The sequence below is a fragment of the Eucyclogobius newberryi genome, unplaced genomic scaffold (genome assembly GCF_026437365.1).
Source record: "Eucyclogobius newberryi isolate DKJ021-1_F unplaced genomic scaffold, fEucNew1.0.hap1 SCAF_21, whole genome shotgun sequence".
In the NCBI taxonomy this organism is placed as follows: Eukaryota; Metazoa; Chordata; class Actinopteri; order Gobiiformes; family Gobiidae; genus Eucyclogobius; species Eucyclogobius newberryi.
In genome coordinates, this window is record NW_027315846.1 from 12,348,240 (window position 1) to 12,375,674 (window position 27,435).

At 38.8% G+C, this 27,435-nt stretch overlaps 1 protein-coding gene across 2 annotated transcripts in view; it reads left to right on the forward strand.

Annotated features, from left to right (window-relative positions):
• slc8a3 (solute carrier family 8 member 3) overlaps positions 1-27,435 on the forward strand; it is a 134,761-nt gene that overhangs the window by 70,755 nt on the left and 36,571 nt on the right. For both annotated transcript variants that reach the window (XM_072457206.1, XM_072457207.1), the window contains exon 3: positions 23,523-23,629. In XM_072457206.1, coding sequence (XP_072313307.1) covers positions 23,523-23,629 — 107 coding nt within the window. The remainder of the gene's footprint in view (positions 1-23,522; positions 23,630-27,435) is intronic.

A 27,435-nucleotide genomic window follows, 5' to 3' on the forward strand; every position in this document is an offset into this window, starting at 1 on the left:
GGCAGAAGGCCAAAAATGTGCTCCGACCTGATTAGATGTGGATGTTTAATGTCAGTGTGCAGAACGGGCCTCTGGAGGGCCGGGAATATAGTGGCTCCTGTTGGTTTTATTATTAGAAAGTCATTGGCCACAAGACATTTGTTTTGGGGTCATAGTAGAAGTAGTAGTAATACAGTGGTTGTAATAATAGTAGCTGGTACATTTTTGGCCGTTGCTACTAATTGTGTCTCAAACTACATGGCCTTGACCTGTAGGATGCCCCAAGGGTCAATCCTTGGACTCCTTCTGTTGAGCCTCTACATGCTGCCATTAGGTCAGTTAATAATACGCAGCTAAAATGTATCCTACCACAACACAACAGCAGACAAGCAACCTGGAAAATTACATAGTGCATCTTTAAGTAGTAGTAGTAGGAGTAGTAGTAGGAGTAGTGGTAGTAATAGTAAATAGTAAAGGAGGAGTAGGAGTAGGAGTAGGAGTAGTAGTAGTAGTAGTAGTAGATGTTGCGGTTTAGGTAATTGCCAAAGTGATAATAACAGAAATTATTATTACAAATGTGTTTAAGTAGTTGTATACTGTAGGTAATAATTGTTGGGGCTATAGTTGCAAGTATAGCAGTAATTGTAGTAAGTAATACTACTGACATAGTATGTTAAGTCCCATTCCAGAGACTGTCCCTTTGGCAAACAGGGAACAATCTCTCATCAGAAAGACCATAGAAATTCAGTGGCAAAGAATGTGATGTTCACAGTGGGTTTAAGCAGCCCAGGGGCCACAGGACTCTCCCCAGTCATTTCTGTGTAATTATGAATTCATCAAGTGCTCCATTTGAAAGGCAGAAGACAGTACATTTGCGGAGGCCCCTGGGTTAAAAACTCGTGAAAAATGGCGGCGTAAAAAAGCATCTATAGGCATGAGATGCAAGCGTGGAGCAGAGCATTGTGCAGAGAGGACCCCAGGCTGGGAGCAGTAATCATTATTTCATGGTTTGTGTCTGTGTGGATGTCACACTCACAGATACAGTACAGAAGCAGCAGCCCAAGCCCCTCCCCCTCCTGCTCGTCTGCCTCTCAAAGTCCAGGGACTATTTTTAGAGCCGTGTGCAATCCTCCAATGTCAGCTACGTTTCAATCAGCCGTGTCTCTCAGCGTCTGTGTCAAACCAACGCCATACCTACAGCAGCCTGCTAATACGTCTGTTAGAGCTACTTCGAAACCTGTTGTGGAAATGATTTGTTCATTTTATTTGTTTTGGTTGGGACAGTACATGTTTATGAACTTAAATGATATACAAGGTTTAAACACGCCAACTTTATAGCCATGGACTCATTTCTATCCATTGTCCCCATTGACTCTCTCAACACTTTTTATTTGTACATGTTTTTATTTGACCTTCGTGCTGTGAAGTAAGAGTGCTAACTGCTGCACTACTGTGCCATCATGCAAATTTATCAATGGGCCAAGTAACAAAAACATGAAATAGTTAGGAGAATTTTGCTGATTGCATTCACATAGTTGACTGTAGGGCTGAAACCAATTTATTATTATCATTTTGCTCATAGATTAATGTGTTTATTTTCTTAACTGATCGATTAGTTGCTCGATTGTGCAAAAAATGTATTTTACTTATTAAAGCTAATGTTGACTGAGTACACTTTACACATTTCCTGTTTCATTTTCATATGGCTTTATCTGACTAATAAGTTTTGAAGTCTGTATATAGCTTAAAATGATTAATTGATAAGTAAATTGGTTGCATTTATCGATTGACTTGTTTCAGCCCTAGATGACTGACTGAAATACTAACTCAAATACAGTTTACTGATTTTTATTTGATGAACAAATTGTAACCTATCATTGCCTATCTATATTTACGTATGGGCACAATGAAAACTAAATTCGTATGACATATTTCAACCACTATAACTCTTGCAAAACTAATGACAAAATTGTCAACGCGAAATAATGGTGCACCCTCCAAACCGGTGGCTCCATAAGGCACCATTTTGTCCTTGCAACTTTGTATTTGTTTTCTGCGCCATCGGGACAAAGCATTACAATATGCAGTGAAGGCCTGATTTATGCACACAGATAAACAGAAGCCATCTTGTGACATTGACTCATTTTGATCCCATTTCCCGCTCCCTCCTCCCCGTCTGCTCCTCTCACTGTAACAGGCCACTCAGCGCACAATCGGACATAATTCACGTGTGCATTTACACTGACACGCTCATGTTGCTTTATTTTGCTTGATTGGAGACTCACTGAGCATTCCTTCCTTGCCTCTCCTCCTCCTTTCTGCGAGTGCACCATGTTGTTTTAGGAACACAGTGGAAATGTTGCTTAATGTGTGAAGCCAGCGCTGTGGGCGGCTCAGATGTCCTGGACTTTGGACGAGAGGAGGACAAAGACACAGGCCTATGTGACAGGCGAGGTCAAAAACACACATTTGGAAAGCAGAGTGATGGCAGAGAACTCTAGGCCTGGTTTGATCTTGGTAAGATGGCTTTTGTGGGGTGTGGCTGAGTGGTTAGACATTCTGCCTCTCAGAAAGGAGAGTGGATTCTGTATTCTTCTGCATTCTACAGGATACTTTTGTGTATCTGGAACATCCCCCATGGCATCAGTTTCCATGGAATGTGTCAATATAAAACCACATTTTCGGGCTAAAGAACTACACCTGTCATCATGAAAAGAGAAGCTAAAAACAACAGGTTGTCAGTAAAAGTTGCTGAGCTGTGAATGTTTGTGAGGCTTCTTTTGATCCATCACAAATGTTGAGACATTTTTCTTCTTAAGGTGAAACTCTAGAGGGAAAACACAGATTAGAATAAAACTCGAACATTTTTAACTCCCTTTATATATTCATATTTATATAATGTATATGAACTTTTTTTTTTTACATTTTTCAAATTGATCTCTCTAAATATAAGATTTTGTCCATTTCATCTGCAGTGTCACAAATCAAATAAAAATAAATTAAAATGCTGAACTCTCTCAACTCGTTTCTATAGTAATAAACATGGTCTGCGTGTGCTGAGGTGGGCTTGAATAAAATGTCAAACATGTTCTCACGTTGTTCTCACTCCCTTTAGATTTTGTTACGAGTTCATTTTTAGACAGGAATAAATTATACATCACACTTGGCGTCTCTGGACACTTCCATGACCTTTACGTTTTCCCAGCACATCAGCACATCGCAGCCAAAAGTAATCCTAGACTGACCAAAGAGTTGAGTTTTATTATATTAGTTTGATCTATGTAAACAAACGTTATTCTTGCAAAGGTAATTGATAGTGATTTGTATTCAACACCACATCGGCTCATTTAATTATCACACCTTCTGTCAGATATTCTGTCAGGTGCTGTACCTGTTTGATACCGAAATAGACCATAGAGTTGATAAAGGATCCTGTTTTTTCAAAGGTTGGCCAATTAGTACTGTGAAAAGTGACAAGTGAAGAAACAAATGATGTGTTGCTATGATACCTGTAAAGAGTGGCATGTACTGAACGCAACAAATGAGATGTCAATGGAAAGTTAGAAACATTATTGCTGTTGAATGCTGATAATGGCAAGATTAAATGAACGCTTCACAAGACTATCAAGTTTGACATTTAATTATCTGGAACTTGGGATGAGACGCAATTTCCACAAGATTTCTTACACAATTAATACATCTTGTAGTTAAAAAAAAGTGTAACTCACCAGCGTTCAGCCTTTTATGTCCTTTTCAAACGTAAACACAGCAGAAAAATATCACCTCACCATCAACTACTAAACTAATCATTCCAAAGTTGTCCAAATACAAATCTTTAAACTTAATGTTGATATTAAGAGAAGATAAGCTAAGCCGTCGTTGTCTCCAAATAGAGACATTTATCTTGATTTTGTTTTATTTAGATATATGAGAGATATGAGCTCATTATTCTCACTTGTTAAAATAACTGTCCTAGTTTTAGGCCTCATCAGTCGTATGTAAGTATTGATTTTTATGAAGGATTGAAGTATTTGCAGTTTTATTTTACAAGAGGTCATTTTATTTGTTGTTTTTTGTCTGATAATTGAGATTAAATGCATGACGATAATAATTACTTCCAAAAACGTGCAGCAAATGACTCTTTAAACACTTAAATCAACAAGTTTCAGCAATTACTTGAGAATCATTGCAATTGTCAGTGAACAAAAATCACAAACTAGGAACTTGCATCACAGTGCAACATATTACAATGAATATAATAATAATAATAATAATAATAATAATAATAATAATAATAGAAAGAAAAATGATAGACTATGCTAAAATAAGGGCATACAAGCCTATTATTTTGCATGCCCTATGATGAACCATAACACCTCCAGCTATAATTCTAAAGCTACACAAGCTTTTATGTGGATTTGAAAGCAGACATTGCACATTGGACAGAGAGAAGTGAAGGGTTTCCACTAAGAACAAGTGTCCATGTTTGACACTCCCCGCACCAGCAGCCGCTCCTCCTGCTGCTGGTGCTATTTCTGTCTCCTCCTCTCTCCGCACAGGCTCGTACTTTCTCCGAGCGCTCGCATCAACCACACATTTTACAGATGCACAGGCAACAGCACGTCTCTAAAGCTACAACCCATTCATATAAAGCTGTTCCAAATATATATGCAAGTATTGCTAATTGAAATATAATAAATTATTGACTTTTTTTGACAGAAGAGTTAGTTAAAAATGTAGTGCTGACCCTAAACCTTTTATTTTTTTCATATTTATTTATTTATAGGAGATCTTCTACTGAAAGTGTTTTTCAGACTTCCTATAAGTGATCTGTTCTTCTGTATCTACCTCTGTATCTACCTGCGTTGCACCAATGAAATTTCCCCATGTGGGACAATAAAGGAATATCTTATATTTGATTTTAAATCAAATGTTTTATTTATTATTCTTTAAATATATCTGTATTTTGATAATAGATCATCTTATATGCAAACAATTTGCTTTGGATTAAATAGACAAAAACACAGTATGTAACTTTTCTGGAGGTGGAAAGTCACTTGCATAATTCCATGGACATAAAAAGTTAAAACCATACTACCATAGTAACGACAGTATTTTTTCAAATGCAAAAAAATATGTATACACATGCTTTTGTTTTATATTTTTGGGCTAAAATGTTATGTACTGTGCCTTTAAATAGGGTGCAACTGTAAATATCATTAATTAGACATCATATTCAAAATCAAACCTAATACAAGAAACGTATTTTCCCCATAAGCATTTATATTATACATCTATTAACTAACTGCTCTGATGTCCATTAATTACCAGTAGTGACATGTGTAGATTGGCCTCCGAGTCGTTACTATGAGTTATTTCCTCCTCCTCCCACCTTCCAAAGGCGTTAGTCCAAACTGCCCATTGTGGATGAATGCGCGTGGTACTTTCTCCAGCTCATTCATATCTTATGCCGTTTGTCGTTTGCTCCAGGCCGGACCCGCTCTCGTCGCTGTCACGGACCCAGAATAGCTGCTCGTTTTGGGGGCAGTATTCCCCTTCAGAGATCCCTTCTTTTGCCTCGCTTGTCGCCCCATATCAGACACTTCATCTCAGAGTGTTTCGTCGTGTTGTCCTTGTAGAGGAGGGACCTTTGGGCGCAAAGCCAGACATTAAAAAAAAAAAAAAATATGGCTAACTTGTACTCCGCCACCCTCCCGCTCCCCAGCCACTTCGCTCCTGGCTCGGAGAACACGGAGGATCGCAGTCGTACCTTTGAGTGTCCTCTCCTGCCTTTGTCTCGTTCCCTACAGCAGCGGTAGTCAGCATGTTTTTGTTATGGACTCAATGTTGCAGCAGCAGCATGATGGGACTTGGGGACTGTGTTTGGAAAAAAAAATAACCTCATGTATTTAAGCCTACGGTGCAGTCAGGATCAGGATTGCTTCAACTTTAGTTTTAACTTTGGGAGGGAAAGAAGTACTGTTGTGTTGAACTGACATTGGAATATATTGGAGTTTTTTTTTTGTGAAGAATATTTTGAATTTGAAACTTCTTCTGTAGTTTACTGACATGAATGAATGCCTTTTTTAATATATATATTTTTTATCATGTATTGTTTTCATATGTAAAAGTGGCCAAAATGTACCATATTAGGGACATGATAAGTCTGGGAAATGGAGTGTTTGAGTGCATGTTTTACATTGATGGTCACTGGGATGCTCCAATGAAAACCAGACATAGAACATGCAAACTCACAGAACATTAAGCATTGGATGGGAAAATAACACATTTTCCTGTTTCTAGCATGAATTTCCCAATTGTATGTTGTATATTTTAAATAATGTCACCATTTTATTCTGAACTTGAGGTTAACTTGAGTGGTTTCCCCTCTTGTCCCTTGGCACAGCCGTTATTGTTTGTTCTCTCAGTCAATCCGGGCTTGAGTTTGTTAACAGCACAGACTGAGTGCATTATGAGTGTGCCAAATCCCTCTGTAGTGGTGCAGAGCGATCCATCTTCTCTGTGAATGGGACGTCCCAGCTGTGGAAGTCCGATGGGAGCAGTTGTAGGACAATGGATGTAAATTTAGTTTAGTCTCCTGAGTTACACTGCGTTTGGGACAATGAAGGACCAGTTAAGGGATGAGACAGGACACTTAGTTGGAATAAGCCATTTAACTAATGCTGTATGTGGTTTTGTGTTGTTTTTTTAAACTGGGGGAAATTCAGCTTTTTAATTTTACAAGCCCAAACTAATTTATAATAAATAATGGTAATATTTGTTCAACCCTTGTAGGCAGAGTTTTTATCCTTTATTATCTTATGTGTCGCGTTTGGAATTGAATGAACAAACAATGAAATAGTTTATAGTCTTGCAAAAAATATGAATAATTCTTTGGCAATGATAATTTGGGGCTCTTCTGGTTAGAATAATAGCATTCATAATGCTATTGTTATTATTCATGAGGACTAAACCACAAATATTTAGTTTTCTTAATTACCATTGTCTAAACTGCCATTATTCCTTTTTGACCAGCTTTAGATAAAGTTAATGTGACAAAAACAGCTGGATCAACAAGTGTAAAAAACCTATGTACGTTTTGGACAATAGATTTAACCAAAAAACGTTTAAAAATCCCTCTGAAATGGTCATGCTCCTGTTTTATCATTGATCTTTGATTGATCGTGACCTGACATCGATGAACCCAATAATCTTGACATCCCTAAACCACGAGTTAAAGCCCAGCAGAGGGCTTAGTGGTACGATGTCCCCCACGTGTGCCACACAGACAGTTCCCCAGCGGTGCAGACGCAGGCAGACAGTGTGTCAGCAGCAGACCCAAACACTCCTGTTCCTCCGTCTGGACCCTTCGCGGACTCCTCTCGGCACAACGCTAAAGGCTGAGCAATGCACAGGAAAACACGACAAGCCTCCGTGTGTGTGTCATGTGTCGCGTTCGGAGACAGGTTTTGTATCCATGACAACGGGCAGCCAATCGCAGCCAGAGGGGAGAGGAGTTAGACCGGAGACACAGGCGGCAGAGCCATGTCACAGAGGGGTGGTTTTAATAGGAACGTGTGGCTAAATTGATGGCAGGAGTCGAGGAAAGTCTAAAGCGGCTTCCACACATTTACACAGAGGTCGAGAAATGCATTGTGGACAACATTTGTGCAGCTTATTTTAAAATCTAGTCAAATTTCCGGCGTGGAACCGGCAAAAGCTCTCAAATCTAAGAAGTACCCTCAAGGAAATGGGACTTATTTAAAAAGCATGGTATTTATTTATGGTTCGTTATCTGGATATTCTGTGTTTGTTAGTTTAATCTTTGTATTAAAACTATCACAAAGACTCTCCTTTCTGCTGTGGTCCATATATCCATCTGTAAAATCTGTAAAATCAATAAAACGACAACAAAATCTTCAACTATGACACCATCTACTGATTAATCCACGAAGCGACGAAAGGCCTGCAGCTATATCTTCTGTTATATTGCTTTGCTTGAAAGTGTAATGCCATATTGTGGAACATTCTAGGCAAAGCAACGACATTTCCTTAAGCAGGCGACAAATCTCTCACAGCAAAAGTTACATTTCTGCCCTTTAAATAGATACATAAATCGTAATAGTATGAGTAAGTTTTGTTTTGTTGTTTCCATCCTGCACGATGCCTAATCTTACAGAAGTGATTTGTAATTGGTTCATACATTTGGATAATTAATAAAAAATACTTAATACTTAAAAAATACTCAACAGCTGGTCGGAAACATGCAATTCCATCCAGGGCATTGTCTTGGTATTGTAAACGGAACAGTAAGAATACAACCGCAGCAGCTGGTCCATGTCTTCGCTGCTCATTCAAATCGCACGGCTCAAATCAAGTATGAAACATGAAACATATCTGAATGAGGGAAAACATCATCTAACGTTTAATTAACCACGAGAGTTTTCCTAACACGGCTTCCACATGTTAGCCGCGATCCGTCTTCCGTCTGAGAGTCAGCGGAGTGAATGTTCCGCGTTCGTTAAGTCAACTCCAGTGTCTCAAATGAATGGTGTTGTTCCTTCATTACTGCTACGGCTAAATCACCATCTGTCTGGATGTGACTGAGCGACTGCTACAAACGAGGACTGATTGTGTATTGATTCATCAGCGAGACACACAGAGCATAAACAGTGAAATAAATGCAACTTGGACTGTAAATAATGAAAGATGTTTTTAAGATTGCCTGATCAGAGATGCACGAGGAGACTTCTGAATCGCGACGGCTTTACAAAATGACGCTTGAGGTTTGAGGCCGCGGATGAGTGAATGTTGCTTTTTGAGCGTGGCTGGTGTCGGAATGGGCGGTTTGATCCCCAGTTCTGACCAATTCATGGGTTTTAGTCAAGTAACTTCGCCGATTTGAGGTCGTCGCTGTATGTTGTAGCCTCTCCGCTGTTACGGTGGGTAGTCATGAAGAATAGCCCACCAATGGGGAAGTTTTGACTCTCTGCAGTTTATTATTTATAGCCATTTAACGTGGTAGTTTAACATGTAAACTTGTGTTACTCAACTGCACAGTCCGGAGGGATTTCTGTCAGTCCAATGATTCATGATTGTTGTCGTGTCTCAGTAAAAATAGCTTTTTAACCATCTGTCTTATTCATTTATTCATTCGGTGGTGATTTAGCTGTTTTTTTCCACTGAAGTCCTGGAAAAGGACCACAACAACACCACCAACGACCACGACAACACCACCAACGACCACGACAATACCACCAACAACCACGACAACACCATCAACGACCACGACAACACCACGAACGACCACGACAACACCACCAACGACCACGACAACACCACCAACGACCACGACAACACCACCAACGACAACACCACCAACGACAACGACAACACCACCAACGACCACGACAACACCACCAACGACCACGACAACACCACCAACGACCACGACAACACCACCAACGACCACGACAACACCACCAACGACCACGACAACACCACCAACGACCACGACAACACCACCAACGACAACGACAACACCACCAACGACCACGACAACACCACCAACGACCACGACAACACCACCAACGACCACGACAACACCACCAACGACCACGACAACACCACCAACGACCACGACAACACCACCAACGACCATGACAACACCACCAACGACCACGACAACACCACCAACGACCACGACAACACCACCAATGACAACGACAACACCACCAATGACCACGACAACACCACCAACGACCACGACAACACCACCAACGACCACGACAACACCACCAACGACCACGACAACACCACCAACGACCACGACAACACCACCAATGACAACGACAACACCACCAACGACCACGACAACACCACCAACGACCACGACAACACCACCAACGACCACGACAACACCACCAACGACCACGACAACACCACCAACGACCACGACAACACCACCAACGACAACGACAACACCACCAACGACCACGACAACACCACCAACGACCACGACAACACCACCAACGACCACGACAACACCACCAACGACCACGACAACACCACCAACGACCACGACAACACCACCAACGACCATGACAACACCACCAACGACCACGACAACACCACCAACGACCACGACAACACCACCAATGACAACGACAACACCACCAATGACCACGACAACACCACCAACGACCACGACAACACCACCAACGACCACGACAACACCACCAACGACCACGACAACACCACTAACGACCACGACAACACCACCAATGACAACGACAACACCACCAACGACCACGACAACACCACCAACGACCACGACAACACCACCAACGACCACGACAACACCACCAACGACCACGACAACACCACCAACGACCACGACAACACCACCAACGACCACGACAACACCACCAACGACCACGACAACACAACCAACGACCACGACAACACCACCAACGACAACGACAACACCACCAACGACCACGACAACACCACCAACGACCACGACAACACCATCAACGACCACGACAACACCACCAACGACCACGACAACACCACCAACGACCACGACAACACCACCAACGACAACACCACCAACGATAACGACAATACCACCAACAACAACGACAACACCACCAACGACCACGACAACACCACCAACGACAACACCACCAACGACCACAACAACACCACCAACGACAACACCACCAACGACAACGACAACACCATCAACGACCACGACAACACCACCAACGACAACACCACCAACGACAACACCACCACCAACGACCACAACAACACCACCAACGACCACGACAACACCTCCAACGACCACAACAACACCACCAACGACAACACCACCAACGACAACGACAACACCACCAACGACCACGGCAACACCACCAACGACAACACCACCAACGACCACGACAACACCACCAACGACCACGACAACACCACCAACGATCACGACAACACCACCAATGACCACAACAACACCACCAACGACAACACCACCAACGACATCGACAACGACGACAACAACAACACCACCAACGACAACGACAACACCACCAATGACAACAACAACACCACCAATGACAACGACAACACCACCAATGACAACGACAACACCGACAACGACAACACCACCAACGACAACGACAACACCACCAACGACAACACCACCAATGACAAACGACAACACCGACAACGACAACACCACCAACGACAACGACAACACCACCAACAACAACACCACCAATGACAAACGACAACACCGACAACGACAACACCACCAACGACAACGACAACACCACCAATGACAACGACAACACCACCACCAACAACAACAACACCACCAACGACAACACTACCAACGACAACGACAACACCACCAACGACAACACTACCAACGACAACACCACCAACGACAGCGACAACGACCGTATGGAACCTGTGACCATCTGGTTCTTGACATATAGGAGCACAACCCTATGGCAACAAAGTGAAGCTGACAATATCCAAACTTCATAGTTACATTTTGCTTTACGTTCAATCATTGTTTATCACTCTTTAGACTATGTTAAAGGTGCGATATGTGACTTTTCTGGTGGACTGTCTGACACATTTTGTTTCCATAGAAATGGCCTGGAAGGTTCCAAAGTAGGACTTTAAACATGTTTATATTTATGACAAAGTGACGTCACCAAGACAAGAGTCAATGTTTTTCAAGGTCTTTTTGAGCACTAATAACACCTGTAATTGTAAAAGTGAAAGACAAACACATTTAATGCCATACCCTGGAATATTCTTGGTAGAGCAATATCATGCAAGAGAGTTCACCTTTGAAAATGCAGACTTTGACCTGTGTGGAATATTGAAGCTGATGCTGAGTTTTTGGTGAAATGAGAGAAATCACTGACAAATGTTTTTTTTTTTTTTTTTCACGGGCCTTTTCTGTGATTGCTGAGGAAAGGCAATAATCAGGACTATAATGAGCGGGGCCCGTAATCCCACGCTCAGTGACAGAATCCAGGCCTGCTTAATTAAGACGCTGATTTCCCATGAGCCATCGAGCCTTTTCTCTTCTGCGAGCCTCTGTCAAAACAGCTTTATTGGCTCCAGTTTGTTTACGATTTTGAAGGAGGAGAGGTGATCTGACTCGGCGGAAATATGGTGGAGGATGTGGGAATGATGATGTCATGGCAACGGTGGTATTGGTTTTTGGTGGGATTTGAGGAGCAAGTGTAAAGATATGTGAAGTATAAGTTTACCACCACGTCCACTTCATATATAAGTTATATTATTATAAGTTTATTTTGTCATAGTTTTTCAATGTAATTATTTTTGCAGATGAGATACTTTTGTGAACTAATAAAAAGTAAACAGTGTCAAAATTCAAGCTTTCAATTGAACTATGATTTTAATGTATTCCACGGGAACACAAAAATATGGGCGATAATTCATAATTTAATCAGTAATTGAATTTTAACCATTTAACCTTGAATATCCCTTTGTGACCTGCCATGATAGAACTAAGCATTATTTAACATTTTTGCATGTTGTAGTGTCATTTTTAGGACTACCAAGATCTATTTTATTAACTATATTATGCACTGATACAACCCTCACACTTAACGTTTAATAAAATACACAGGCTTTTTTAATAAAAACTGCTCCAAAATAAAATGAAATTGTAAATACCTAAAGTTTGAGTTTTTTTTCAATGCAGATAAAAGTAATTTGAAGGTTCTGTTATATGTTTTAAAATACAGATGTTTTATTAATTTATTAAATTTAAAATGTTACTTTGATAGACCATTTATGAATTGAAACAGCTAAAATCGAATTTTAGATGTCCAAACTGATAATCGTTTTTAATCAACAAGTAATTCATGAAAGGTTCAGAAGAGACCAAAATAATTAAATTTGTTTATATTATAGCTACATGGTTTATTAATGCATTTGATGTCTGTGTGTATTTTTATTGGATTTGTTGTGGGAAATGACAGAAAACACTGCAGAAGGAGTATTTGCTTTTAAAGATCACCATGACCACGTTTATATGCAAGAATACTTATTTCTATGGGTTTATTTTCTGCAAGTGGCTAAACATATAACATATAACATAACATAACAAGGGTTAAATGAATGTAAAAGTAATCTGATTGTTTGGTTAGAATACGCTAATATCAGTATAAAATATAGTTCATCATTGAAAAGCAGTAAACTATATCCCATTTCCTTTTCCAAGCGTATCTCATCCATATTCACTTCTGGTTCAGTCGTATCTTTGAAAACCCAGTCAGTAGATCTGCAGGTTCGGCTTGAAAGCAGTGAAAGCAAAGCATGCGAGTCCTGAAGGCCGAGTCACGTCTATCTACTTTAGGTATATTTACCAATGGAAAAATGTACTTGAAAAAGAGTTGTGGGCTTGCAGCAGTATTTATTGAAGTGTATCGAAGCAGAAGTAACCAACACTTTGTGAAAAGCTCCTCGGGGCTGGTCCACATGTGTCTCACTTGTAGTTTTAGTGTTATATAAGAGAAGAGCAAAAGCAGAAAGCGCTCAGTTTGGATGAGCAGGAAGATGTAGTCTTAGTATGATACATAAAGATAAATAGATAAATACAGATGGGAGAGTAATACAAGGATTATAGTTGTTGGGAGGCACAATTTGTGAACAATATTTAGGTTTTTTTTTTCTAGTACAAGTCTTGTATTTGTGATTAGAGTTGTATTGCTATCTATGATTTAATAATTTAAGTTCACTTTATATATGTGTCCAGGAGAATTAACTGAACTGAACTGACAAACTAATGAATGAATCACATATTTACGAACATTTGTTTGCGTCCATTGAAATTGCGATTTTGATTCGTTAGTTTCCAGTTGGTAACCCATTTCTTTGCAAAGGCAATAATTACTGAATAAAAGATGTCAACTTTTACAATTTTAGGAACAACTGCTGCAGAGTCTTAGGGGAAAAACAAAACAAAAACATAGCATTGGATTGGATTGGCTATAGTTTTCAAATCCAGATTGGAAGTTCACACATTGCACATTAAAAAGAAATCTAGGCGCATAAATATTTGATGCAAATATGCAAAAATATCACAGAAATCCCATACGTTTCCAAGTGTGGCTGCAGATTAACTCATGAAAAGACTAATATTTGTTAGTTTCTTAAGGCAAACACCCAGTCCTTATATACTCGAGCTGCTAAGCTTCTAATGTGTCAAATATGAACAGTCAGAAGTCATTAGCTGTCGCGGTGAAACATGGCACCCTTTCACTCCAGAGTCAGACTGACAGAAAGTGCTTCTGGGTAATTATTCCAGGGTTCACACTTCCCCTGGCCGCTGCGTTTTACTCCCAGAGACCTCGTACACAAAAGTCAGTCAACGCTGACGGGAGATAGACACGAAAGGGTAAATGAATCACATTTTACTGCTATTTATTATTACTTTTAATTCAGTTACTGCTGCTGTTTTATAGTCACTGCATTTTTCACTCGTCGATCTGAAGATGCAAAAAACAGTTGAAGCCTCCGTGTTATATCTGCAAAGTGGTTTTAGTTCCTTCAAATAAATATCCAGAATAGTACTCCAACGTCTACGTCTCTGTGTGTTTCTCTGCTCCGGAGCCAAACAAAACAAAATGTAGTTCAGACTGACTTTACTCACCGCCTCCGCCCTCAGATCCTTCTAAAACACTTCTAGTCTTTGGTCTCCTCAGGATCTGTTTGCCCCAAAAGTTAAATGATATAACTGCCAGAAGTTGAATAGCAGAAATAGTGGAACTGGAAATGTCTTCTTGTATAAATGGAAAAAGGACTATATCAAAAGAACAAATACTTATGTTTGTAATGATAATAATCGTAGTCTAAACCCTTGTAAATGAGTAAAAGCACTGGTATTGTTAAAGGCACTACCATGATTTTTACTGTCTAAAAAACTGAACTGGATCATTTTGCAGCAGTCCACATGTGTTCCTCACTTGTAAGTATTACGAACATCCAAATTATTCAACTTTATAAGCGCTTTTCTCCCTTTTGAGAGGCCAGAGTGAGTTTTGCCATCAAGGTAAAGGTAACAACAATTATGATTTGCAACTGTTTTTTAGAGACTTTCCTGGTTGAATACAGGTTTGATCAATTGAAACTACAGGGCACTTCCACTTCTGAGAATAAATTGCTCCTTAATTAGATCCAGAACGCACTCAGAGGTCTCATTTGGCCCTCAAGAGCTGCTTTTAAAACACATTTAGCACATTTAACTCCATGGGGGGAAAAAGAAAGAAATATATTTGATTTAATTTCAAATTTAGCAGCAGAAGGAGGAACTTAGTATGTTGTAACCAGAACTTGTAAAAAAAGAAATGACAGCTTTAATAATGTAGAACGTGGTGATTTTTTTGTCCCAAATCAAGGCTAAAGTTAGAGTATACTTTAGTAATCTTTATTTGTACAGTTCAGAGTCGTGCTCTCTTTTACAATTGCCCTGTCCAATATTTACAGTTCATAATAAATACAATTGTTCACATATAGAATTCAATAAAAGCATGTACATTTATCGATTAATACATCATTCAAAAGACATTTAAAATTGCCAACAGAAGGAAATATGCAAATGTTAAGAATATTTTGCACATTGTTCAACCTGTGCAGTGAGGCAGTTTGACCCAATTCTGTTTTTACTAAAGAAATCTCAAGAATAAATACAAGTTACAACGTATTGTTTTCTTTTTGTAAAACCTACACATAATTAGTTTGAAATGGCTTTAAAATAAAAATAAGACAAAATAAGACGAGGTGAAAGTGCCACTCCGCCACAGCAACAGCACTGGTATATTCTTGCAATAGAATAATCAGTAGTATTAATAACCGTAGCAGTAAAAGATCATCATGTGCATTTAGAGCGTAATACTTCGACAGACGGTGTTCATGCCTTACTAAAGCAGATTCACTTTAACTATATTTTCCTATAGACGTTCCTGCGAGTCGATTGAAACACATTCTCGTCCCGACGCTCTCGTCCCCGTGAACACTCGCTGATTTCTGCCCGTGTACAGCAGGTGTTTTGATTGTACCAGTGATTTTCCGTGGCCAGCTGCGGGAGAGACGGATGAATAATTGATTGCGTATGTCGACAACAAATGCAAATGTAGTTTAATGTCGCCGTTCTGCTCCTGTGTGGCCTCTACAGGTGGCAGGCTCCGTACACACTCCACCATGAGTCAAAGCTGCGATCGAGCCCGCGTTTTCTGCCCAGTGGAAGTGTGATGACGGCTGTTCTCGCTGATACTATACGCCGAAACGTGTGAGAGACGTGTCGAAAGATCAGTGAGCGTAGTATATAATGGAGAATGTGATGTATCAGTGAAGATTGAACATTATTTTGAGGTTTGGAAAGGAATCTTCATCATAGATTGGTGATCAAATTCAAGATTCAACCTATTTTCTCATTCACTAATTCCATCCATCTTCAAGTAAAAACCTGTTGAATACTCAGGGGTGGGCTCAGTAATGTTAATAACTTTTCAAACCTTTCTTCCTTAATTGTAAAGAGGAGCTTTCATTCTGTTATTCTTGCGAGCTCTGACACAATCAGCCTTTTCTTTATAAATGAGACACTAATTAGAACATCGTCAGTGTCATTTGGGGACAGTTATTTTACTGAGCGACAAAGAGGAAGTGTTTACGCTCTCTCCCGGGACTGATGATAAAATACCCCTTCTTTTTAATGACGTTTATGCCTCATTCGTGTTTGTTTTTTCCACTTGTCCTAGTTTGTTTGCGATTTCAGTTCCAGCTTACTCCCAATTCCGATGTATGCAAGTGCGACGCAATCAAAGTTTACAAAAAAGACTCCCACGAATGTGAATGGTTTTGAAAGCCTCGTCTGAAGTCCGCGGCTGATGCGACAGGCTCAACTCAAGATCTTTCTATAATTGAACTGTCCATATGGCGATGTAATAAGCTATTTAATCTTATCTGTAATTCATGACGTTTTAGTAATTAGCTATTTATTGACTTCCTCTGTCCTAAGCGCTGTTCTGGCTGGGATCCAGGTCTAATTGGACCTTAATGGAAACATATTTTGAATGTTGCCATATTGTATTAAGTTAATCTGCTGGTGGATTAGAGGAAGGCAGATGACCTGGGTGTGCTGGTCCGTATGTCTCAACGCTCCGGGCTTTTACCACTGCAGCTGTTCAAATCGGCTTGGCAAGAAATTACTGGGATGTTTGGCAAAAAGAGCGGGGTATTTTCGGCTTAGAGCTGAGTATCGAGTGGGGCTATAATGTCCAATCCAATGTAGGACTAGAAAGTGGTAATTTAAACCAGAGATTTTCAAACGGACGCCGTCAGTCAGAAGCTATCTGCACCAAGGAAGACCTATCCTATGTTCTAAAGTACAAACCATGTATAAAAGTCACTTTAGGTGAAGACTAATTGCGGTTCATTTTATTGGTCCAATAAGAAAAGCGAGTCTGATCATCGATCTCTACGTCTTGCCTCGAGCCAAACTCAGAAAAAAACGTGCAATCAGATTTGTGCATTTCAGTGACACGTTGTTAAACAAATGAGTTCATTGGTCATTTGTTGTTTACAGCAAACTCAAACTTCTCTCACCCCAGATTAAAGTGGTTTTAGAAATGTTATTCATTTCCTGTGATATTTATATCTATAGCATTTATATTGGTTTTGATGTGTCCTGATTGACTAATCCACCTGTCAATCATCTGAACTCGGGATGAGCACGGACTGATATCGTACAAAGAGAGATGTTATTTTGTACTTTCAAGGAAAGTTTATAGGTCTTATGGACCTTTGGGCATTCAAGACATAGAATAGTATTAATATTCATATTTAGTTTTGAATTGTTAACGGCACATTTTTCATAACTCTGGAAGCCATGGATAGAACTTATTTCATAAAGTGTGTGACAAAGCATTTTGAGAATAGTCTTGACATTTGGGAGCAATTTGGGAATTTGGATTTTGAATAGTTTTTGGCCTGTAGCCTAAAATATGAACATGATTTATTTGTATGTGTGTTGTATGTGTCCTGTCTAACCCTGTGTGTTGAGCTTGCAAAATAGACTTCTTTAAGCTCTTCTAAAATAATCTTCTAAAATAATGAACTGATTATTTTCTCTTGAATAACACTAAGAGAGACATGAGGACCCTTCCCAGAGGGAAAAAGTTTTAGTTACTTCTGTTTCGATACACTCCAATAAATCCAAAATAACACTGACTCATGTCTCTCTTCTCATTGGTCCAGCTCCAGTCTGAGTGAGTCACAGCTAGTTTTAACCAATCACAGGGATGTGTGACCTCTCTGAAGAAGCAAATTGCAAATGATTTGCCTAGTAAAGCAGTATAAAGTATAAATTGTGATCCAATTGAAATCGTAACCTAAGACAATAGAAAATCCTGAAAAGAATTGTTGCTATATTGTTCACCCACGGCCAATTGTCTCTGCTCCACATTTCCCCAAACTGGAGGATTGAGGCAGCACTCTGCACTTGTCCAGCCGACTGTAGTTCTCCCTCCTTTCTCTCCTTTCTCTCCTTTCTCTCCTTCTCTTCTCGGTGCTGATTAAACACGAGGTACGTTTCCATTCAGCGGCACTGCCGACATCTCGCTTGGCAATCTGAGGAAAGCCCTGCCAGTGGGAAGTGCAGAGAGAGAGATGGATTGTTCTTGTGGAGAGCGCTAACACAATACAGAAAGATAACAGAGTCCCTCCAGCGATACAGCAACACACATCCAGCCGCACAAAATGTTAAGCTCAGAAATGGAAATAAAACAGGAATACATATATTCACAAGACACCAAGGTTAAGAAATTGCATATATCATTGTGCAAATATTTTAGAAAGACAATCAAAAGATGGAATGATGCTAAGGCACTATTGGTGTCTCGATCTGGACTCGAACGCTCACATTTTGAAAGCTCCTTTCAATAACAAAACCTTTGCTATACTAAAGAATAAACATGTTATCATTTAAGCCCACTGAAATGATTCATCACCAGAATGTCCAAAAGTCTCGACTGGAGACACCTGGAAGAACAATGATCATTTTCAATGAATAATGATAATTTGTAATTTCCCATGTCAGTTAGTTGGGTACAAAGGATCATTTCTGGAGTGTAAAATATCTGTAGATAAAATGTAAAACTATTGTGGAGTCAACTTTTTTGCAAGGAGTCTATTTTTTTAGTGAAACCTAAAATCAGGATTGGCCAAGAGTTGCAAAGCATCTTTGATCTCCCATGAAATAAACAAATAATGAGAACTGTAAGTGACAGTTAATCATGGGTTATACGTGTATTTGAGCGGTTTAATTTCCAAAATTCACTGAGATTTTTTCTGATTTTGTGATATCAAAATTTCTCCATTGAAATATCACTTCCACTTCACTTTGTTCCACTCCGGAATTTATAATGTTTTTGTTTTCCACATTTTAATTATCTACTGTAAAGCTATATCATTGGACTTAACTAGTTTTGGGGTTCATTGAAAAGAACATCTTCTCCTTCCTCTTAAAATCATTCTTATTTGTAGCGTTGCAAGATTGTGTCTTGGCAAAGATCCTTTTAGAAACCTTTTTTTTTGTCCTTAATACTGTCCATTTATACCATTTGTACTGCCAAGGCTATGAGACTGCTTTGGCTGACAGAAGTTTTTCAAAATGCTCCAAGTAGAATATTTAATGCGTGATACATGACTTTGTATCCATAATGCATAGCCGAGCCATTTATCTTATTAGAAGCCACGGCTTTCCAAATATTCCCTGTCTCTCCCCAAATAACATGCTGAAAATGTGTCTTCTCGCTTGGATGAAGAGAAAAAGCATCTTCCCATGAGATGTCAAGCTCATAATAAAGTATGTCATCCTTATTTCAGGACTAGCTGCGCCACCGTCTACAGTTGTTGACTTGTCGGCTGCTTGTAGTGAAAGCCTTTTTGGGAGAGTGTCATGTCTCGTCTAGAGCTCTGTCTGGTATTTTGTGGTTGTTATTATTATTCCCAAGGACGGCAGCGGGACATGCAGATTTGTAACTGTCCCATTCAAATCCTGGAGGAGAAAATATGTGTTTGGCTAAGGATTTAGAGAAGACGTGTACTGGCGAAAGGACAGCAGGGTAAAGCACAAGGATGATGATGATTTAAGGCCGGGAGATGTTGGCAAAATGTATATTTCAATATTTATTTATTTTGTAGTATTCCAATAATGATAGTCAGACAATATTATGTCTATCCAAAATAAATGATATGAATGAAATAAATATCACATTGATTAACTTTTCTTTTTTGTAGAATCTATTATTATACTTTATGATAAAATCTTCAAAACAATATTTATATTATCTATATTTCAATATATTGCCCACCAATATGATGATTTGTTTTGGTGATCTCAGGAAGATAAGCAAATAGTAATAGATTGTATGGGTTTAATAACTAGTTCAAATATTTTAAATATCTCTCAAATCCATATAAATAATTTCTCTGTCATAGGGATACTAAGATTATTTGTCTTATCAAAAAGTATGATTATTCAGGTCACAATATGTCAAATGTAAAGTGACTATATCAGGCTGTTTACATCACATCAACATTAAGCTGTTCAAATGTGTGGTAACTCATTAGACAAGAAGAAATAAAGAAAGGATTTCACTGTTTGGTCACAAATCATACTGATGTTTTTTTCTCACAATAATTGTAACACTAAAATTTGATATTGTGACATCCCTTCTCCGTCTATGTTAGATTATTCACTGATTCCATGTTAAGGAGTTATATTTGTAGACAATGTATTCATGCTTTGAAACATATTTGAATTTCTCAACAAGGAAATAAATGTAAGGAAAGGTTCTCTTGTAAATAGTGTAGAATTCCACACGGACCTGAACAATACGTGAGCCTAAATCTCACAGGATAATTGAAAAAAAGGGTATTCATCTTGGAGTCAGAGCAGTGATTTGAGACGCGCAGACGTGCAGGTTCCTTCTGACCACTTAACTGCCCTGAACTCGTCAATAACTCTTTAAACAGATCGATAACGGCGATCAGAGTTGGGCCGAGGGGCAGACTGAGCCGTTCTGGGCCGGTGTCACTGAGTCTAGCCCTGAAGACGATTCACTTCATTAAAGACCTGTTCTGCTCAGGCCAGACCAATAAACTGTGCACTGACACTTGTGAGACCAGGGACTAAGTCTGCTCTATCAATCATATATTTTACATTGTCTTCTCGGGAGATTTAATGTGTGAAAAGTGTGAAAATCCAAATATTGAATAAACTAGGAGATTGGAAAGCTAACGTTCAGGTTTTTGAAAGTTGTTTTTCTCGCTTCATGTTTTGTGTGACATAATCAGTTGTAATTTAGCTTCTTGTCCTGCAGAAGTGGCAGATATATTTGAAAAATGTATACTATCGCAATTGTTGTTCAGGAGATATGCACAATTTAAATAAAGTATCGTCCAATAGTTAAAACCATTAAGTAAGAGTGCAAAATACGTAGTTCAAGTGCAAGAATACAACAAACTTTCCATGTAATACATAAAACAAAGAGTATAATGTGATGTTTCTGCACTTTTTTGGGTTAAATCCTGTTTTATACTGCCTAAATTCACAGTAATTTACAGGTTAGAACATTTCTGATAAACTGCCGTAAAATTATATGGATATAATCGTTGAGACAATAAAAATATATACTGAGATATACATTTCTGCCAATATTTCCCACCCCTGGTCTTGCTCCTCACCTTATTCTCTGCAGGTTTGTAGTGACTTATTGGCCCTGTCCTGCTCTCTTTCACTCTGGACGTGAGGTTTGTGGAAGGCCGTTTCTTTAAGTCCTCTGACCTAAATATCGACCGTAAAAATCCATTCAGATGGCAATAGTTTCTCTCGGTTATGGCGCGCTCACCTCTCGGCCTTGTAAAGTTACATTTCGGAGAATGATTGATCACTGTCCACCGGCTCGGTCCATTCTCTTGTTTCTGCTCTGTTTGTTTGAGACGCTGTGATAAATAACAGTTGTGGTGACACCAGTGGCAGCGAATGGGAACCCTCGACCGTGTTAAATGTGTCAAGTTCAAATGTATTAGGAGAACTGCGCTAGACAGCTTTGTGTTGGATGAAAAGAGTCTTGTCTCGCTTATGATGGTTTGCATATGGTAGGAAATCTGGTGCAAAAGTAAAAGAGCAAAGAATACAAAGTAGATTTTTACAGTAGATTTATTATAGGTCCTTATTGCACTCAAGAAATAATCAAAATTGTTTACCATGTCCAAAACTACCACTAATTCAACATTTTAAATAGACCGGTGGCTCTGAAACTGCGGTACAAATACATTTAATTCACATTTCTCTCTTTCTTTAGAGTTAGTCCATGTCGTCTTCTTCTTCTTCTTCTGTGGTGTAGTCGGTTTTGAACCGGGTTTGGCCCTAGTCTAGTGCCTGATGTGGTCAAAATGGAAGCCCTTGTGATTCTTAAATACAAAATCCAGTTCTTCTGAGAGACCATTTACCATAACGTCTCATGATTTTATAATCTATGGACTAGGGCTGTGAAAGTAATTGAATTGTAATCAAATCGAGATCTAATCATTTCAAATCGTCAATGATGCTTGGGTCTTTTGATCCGAAGGTCATTCAACCCTCAGTCAGTAAAAGCATGTAGTTTGGAGTTCATAAAATGTTTTGTTTCTCCTTTTGTTTGTCCTTGGGCAAGACACTTAACCCACTGTCTGCGTACACTGGTGTGTGAGTGTGTGTGAAGGAGTGAGTGTTTCCTTGATGTAAAGCACTTTGAATGCTTTGAAGGTGGAAAAGTGCTATAGAAATGTTACTATTTACCATTTTTTATTTGTGTTCGAAATATATGATTAAATGTCTATATTATTATGGTAATAAAATCAACACTGTAAAGAAATGAAAATAATTAAATAAAAATAAATAGACACTTCTTTACCTGATATTTACAGAGTTTAGTACTTTTGATACAGTTAATATCTTTGTATTATTTTTGTTCTGCTTTTTTCATAGCTATGTTTGTTCAGACACAAACAGACCATGCACTTCTCTGATTGGTTAACCCACCTGTCAATCACACCCATCTGAAATCAGGATGACCGGATATAATTCCAGATATATCTTTGAAAAGTAAAACAAATGAATGAATGACTGAATGAATCTTTGAAAAGTGTTGTCAGGCGACTACGGTCCCACAACACACTGCTGTTTTGATATATATTTCACGAGGAACATAAACCCAAAGGCCACACGTCATCTCGTTTATGCACTGATAATAACGCACTACTACTGGGAACATTGTGACCGTCTTTGTCTGTGCAGATGAAGCTTGCCCTTTCACCTTCTCACCTTCCTCCACGCTGATTATTAATCCTTTACTGACAGTGCGCTTCATTTGTCTATCCATCACAAATTAACCTTTTCTTCTCTCTCTCTCTCTGTCCTCTTTCGCCCTCCCTCTCTCCTCTTGCAGCAAATACATTCACGTGAAAGTTATTGACGACGAGGAGTATGAGAAAAACAAGAACTTCTTCCTGGAGCTGGCTGAGCCTCGAATGGTAGACATGAGCCTTCAGAAAGGTACCACAACTTCAACCTTTTCACTGCGTTTGACTGTTGCATCCGTCACCTCTGACCTTTAGCTTTGCTCGTTTGTTGTACATGAACAGTTCTGCTCACATTGGACACAAACTGACCACACACACACACACACACACTGATCTCATCTATTACCCAAAGGCTGTTTGAATTAATAATGCAGAGTTTTTATGAATGGGAAATATAGGATTAAGGTTTTACTCTGACATAAAAAGGATGTAAACACTGATATTCACATTAGTTTTCTTATATTTTTTACTTGTGACTGAGTTGTTGCTATGATTGAGTTAAACAAAACCATGCTGTCAGTCTCAAGATGAATAAATTTGATCTAATCCCCAATAATTCCTCTCAGATAGTACATCCACATTTATGGTTTATGCATATTTTAAACAAGAACATTTGTATAGCAGTTGTACTTTGAACAGATTACGGTAAAATACACTAGAAATGTGACCACATTCTCTCATATTGTATTCCATAATCAACTTATGCGTTAAACTTTTTACGTATTTACTTTTTTGTCACATTGTTGTTGTCACATTTCTTTAAAATGCCATAGAACTCAATCCTGCATTTCCTCTCTTTATTATAACATCATGACGTCTCAAAGAAAGCGTTGTCTCGTGCATAGAAAGACCGTCGTGAGACTCACAGCTCCCATCACTTACACTCTCCAGGCGCTTGTTTATATGTAAAGACTTTCCAATCAACGCCGTCCCAAAGACATCTTTAAACTCTTTCAATTACAAATGAAAACACTGGTGATGATATCGACAACTGCTTTGTTTTGTGGAGACTTGTGAGGCACATGCAACTCGCACGGAGAATTAATTGGAGGAGACTCACCATTTGCGGCAGATAAATGTGGTAATATTAACTTTAGATTTTCGACTCATGCTGTAAAGACAAATCACAGCAATAGGAGCGTCCAAAAGAGAAATATTATTGAAGAAATGCAGAAATATCCACTTAGTTAGATTGGTAGAAGTTGCATTAGTCAAAAGTTATAATAGTAGTTTTTTTTGCAGTATTGACATAATTTTGGGAGCTGTATTTTTACTTAAAGGTACTCTATGTAACTCTTCTGATGGAGGGTCCTGCTTGTCTTCATGACGAAGTAGTGTTAAAACGTATATATCATTCATCTATTCAATTACAAATGCTAAATAATGCTTGGTTTTGTCGGAGTCACCTGCTTGTCGGCGCGGAAATGGAAAAACAACAACATCCCCTTGGAGAAAAGCAGGCTTCGGACCCTCTAGCTTTAGTTTTCAATGAACTTTATGGTGAACTTGTCTTCTTTTGGATTGTGTGAGAGCATTATCATAAGTTTTTGTTGATAATGTTAAGTGAAAGACACTGGTGGGCATGTCCCTAAACTCGAGTGCTGTCTAATGTAGAGTTATCTAACAGCGCTCCGGGCTCAGAGCTGGCCACAGTCTCACGCTAAGACAACAATAAACACGTCCTGCCTGTGTTAATGTTATTGGCTGTGGCAGAGCTGCTCCTTCTATTCACAAACTATTCACAAACTCAAGTCATGATGAAGACACGGTTTGACGCGGTTCTGACTGACGGCTTTCTTTATCTGCCTCTATTGTTTAACCCATTAACAAAACATGCATAGTAGGTTTTGTCAGCCATTTGTTGTAGACCTTTCCCGTTTATATTGAGAATATGTAAGAATAAATACACCGGTTACGCCCAAATAAACGAAGATAGACAAGTGTATAGAGCCTTGAATTGTATATTTGCTGTTGTAGTTTTGCAACGAGAACACAGCCCAGCAATTTATACATTATATATATTGTTTTCATGAAAGTGTCCCATTATTCGTTGTACAATTTCACACAGGAGTTGTATTTATTCTTGTGCCAATATTGAGTGAAATGAGTGCACAAAACCAAAACAATCAGTAGAAAAAGTGTTGATTTATTTTTTCAGGAGACAGAGATGCGTGAGACTTATGAGACAAACAAATAAATAAATAAACAAACAAACAAACTGTGAGCTGGAGCTGATGAGACTAACATCTGGAGCAGGTTTATCTGACAAACATGCAACCAGCTGCTGAGGTTCTGCCTATAAGACCCTGTTAAGGAGCATTATTCTGGAAGGATGTTGCTTTTAATGGCCTCATTGAGGTTAGACACGCATTGTGTGCCACTGAGCTACAAGAATTCACCACATGTACATGTACCAGACGTTTGATATGGACTGTAGTTAATCTCAAGGCTTAGAATCACAGTCAACTCACATTTATACATTTGTTTTTTCTTCAGTTTGTGTGTTGACAAAAATTAAGAATTGTTTTATTTCTAATGTTACGTCACACAGGATATTCAACCATTCTTTAAACCCATAATAGCTATTGAAACTACATATATATATTTTACTGATACATTGAAAATTAGGATTATTTACGGCTCTACAAAGTAACAAAAGTAAAAGTGCTGTACTTTACGTTACAGTGGATTTTCTACATTTGAGAGCAGGTATCTGTACTTTCTAATCTACTTCATGTTTGTAAAGCACTGAAAAGTAAACAGTACTTTCTGTGTGGTTTGAGGGGTAATTGTTTAGCATGTTTATGGTGACGTCACGCTTAAAGGTTTTGAGTTCAAGTCTTGGCTTTGAGCAAACAAATATAAATAAAAAGTCTAGAAACTATAAGAAATGTATTGACAAAAAATCTGAACAATTATTTATCAAGACCACCACATTTCTCTCTTTAATAGTTATAAAACATCCGTGTGAAATACTTTCTAAACCAAACGTACTTTTACTTTACTTGACTAAATGTTTCGCTCCTGTATCTGTACAAATTGAGTACTTTTCCCACCACTGCATTAGCTGAATAATATACATAATAACCAGTACAATTTAGTTCCCTCCCACCAGCCAATCGTAAACACACTTATTATGTTGCCGTGCATTACCATAGCAGACGTTGACTAATTGTGTTCAGATCCTTATCGTTTACTATTAAAATATTCAGTCTGAGAAACGATGACAGTGCAGTTTGAATCTAATCAGATCCAGTGTTGACAGTGACTAATGCCGGATACATGAGCTCACTGTGTTTCTCCAAAGCGCTGGATAATGAAGGTTTGATCAAGCTTTATAAATGTTTGAACAATGTGTGATGAGACGCTAATGAAAAAGTTTACCATGCAGGAGTTATATTTCATGAATAAGTGAAAATGTGGGCTTCGTACAATGATTACACTTACTCAGGCTATATTAATAATGAAAAAATAAAAAAAACAATTGCAGGGATGCGTTTGGTAAGAAAATAACAGCAAAACGCAGCTACATGTTCAAAAATGTGTCTAATGTGCTGAAAAGATTAGATTTTTTGGTGATAGTTAAAGGTGCACAATGTAACTTTTCTGGTGGAGGTTCCGCCATCTGCTTGTTTCCATGGAGATGCCATTGTTTTGCCTGGAAAGTTCCTCAGTATGGCATTAAACTTGTAAACTGTTTTATGTGTGTTTTTAAATAGTTATATATGGACCTGGAGTCGGAAATAATGATGATTGAGTGAGTGAGTGATTGATTGTTACAAGTCAGGTATGTGGAAAGGTGAGCCCGCTTCCAGTAAAATCACAGTGAATAAATGAAAAAAAAATAGATACATTTGGTGTCATACTGTGGGACATTCCAGGCAAAGTAATGGAAACATAAAATGGAGACAATTAACTAGCAATAAAAATATTATAACAATGGATAATCGAAATAAACTGATATCTAGGTGTCTAGGATATAGGACACAAAGAGTGCGA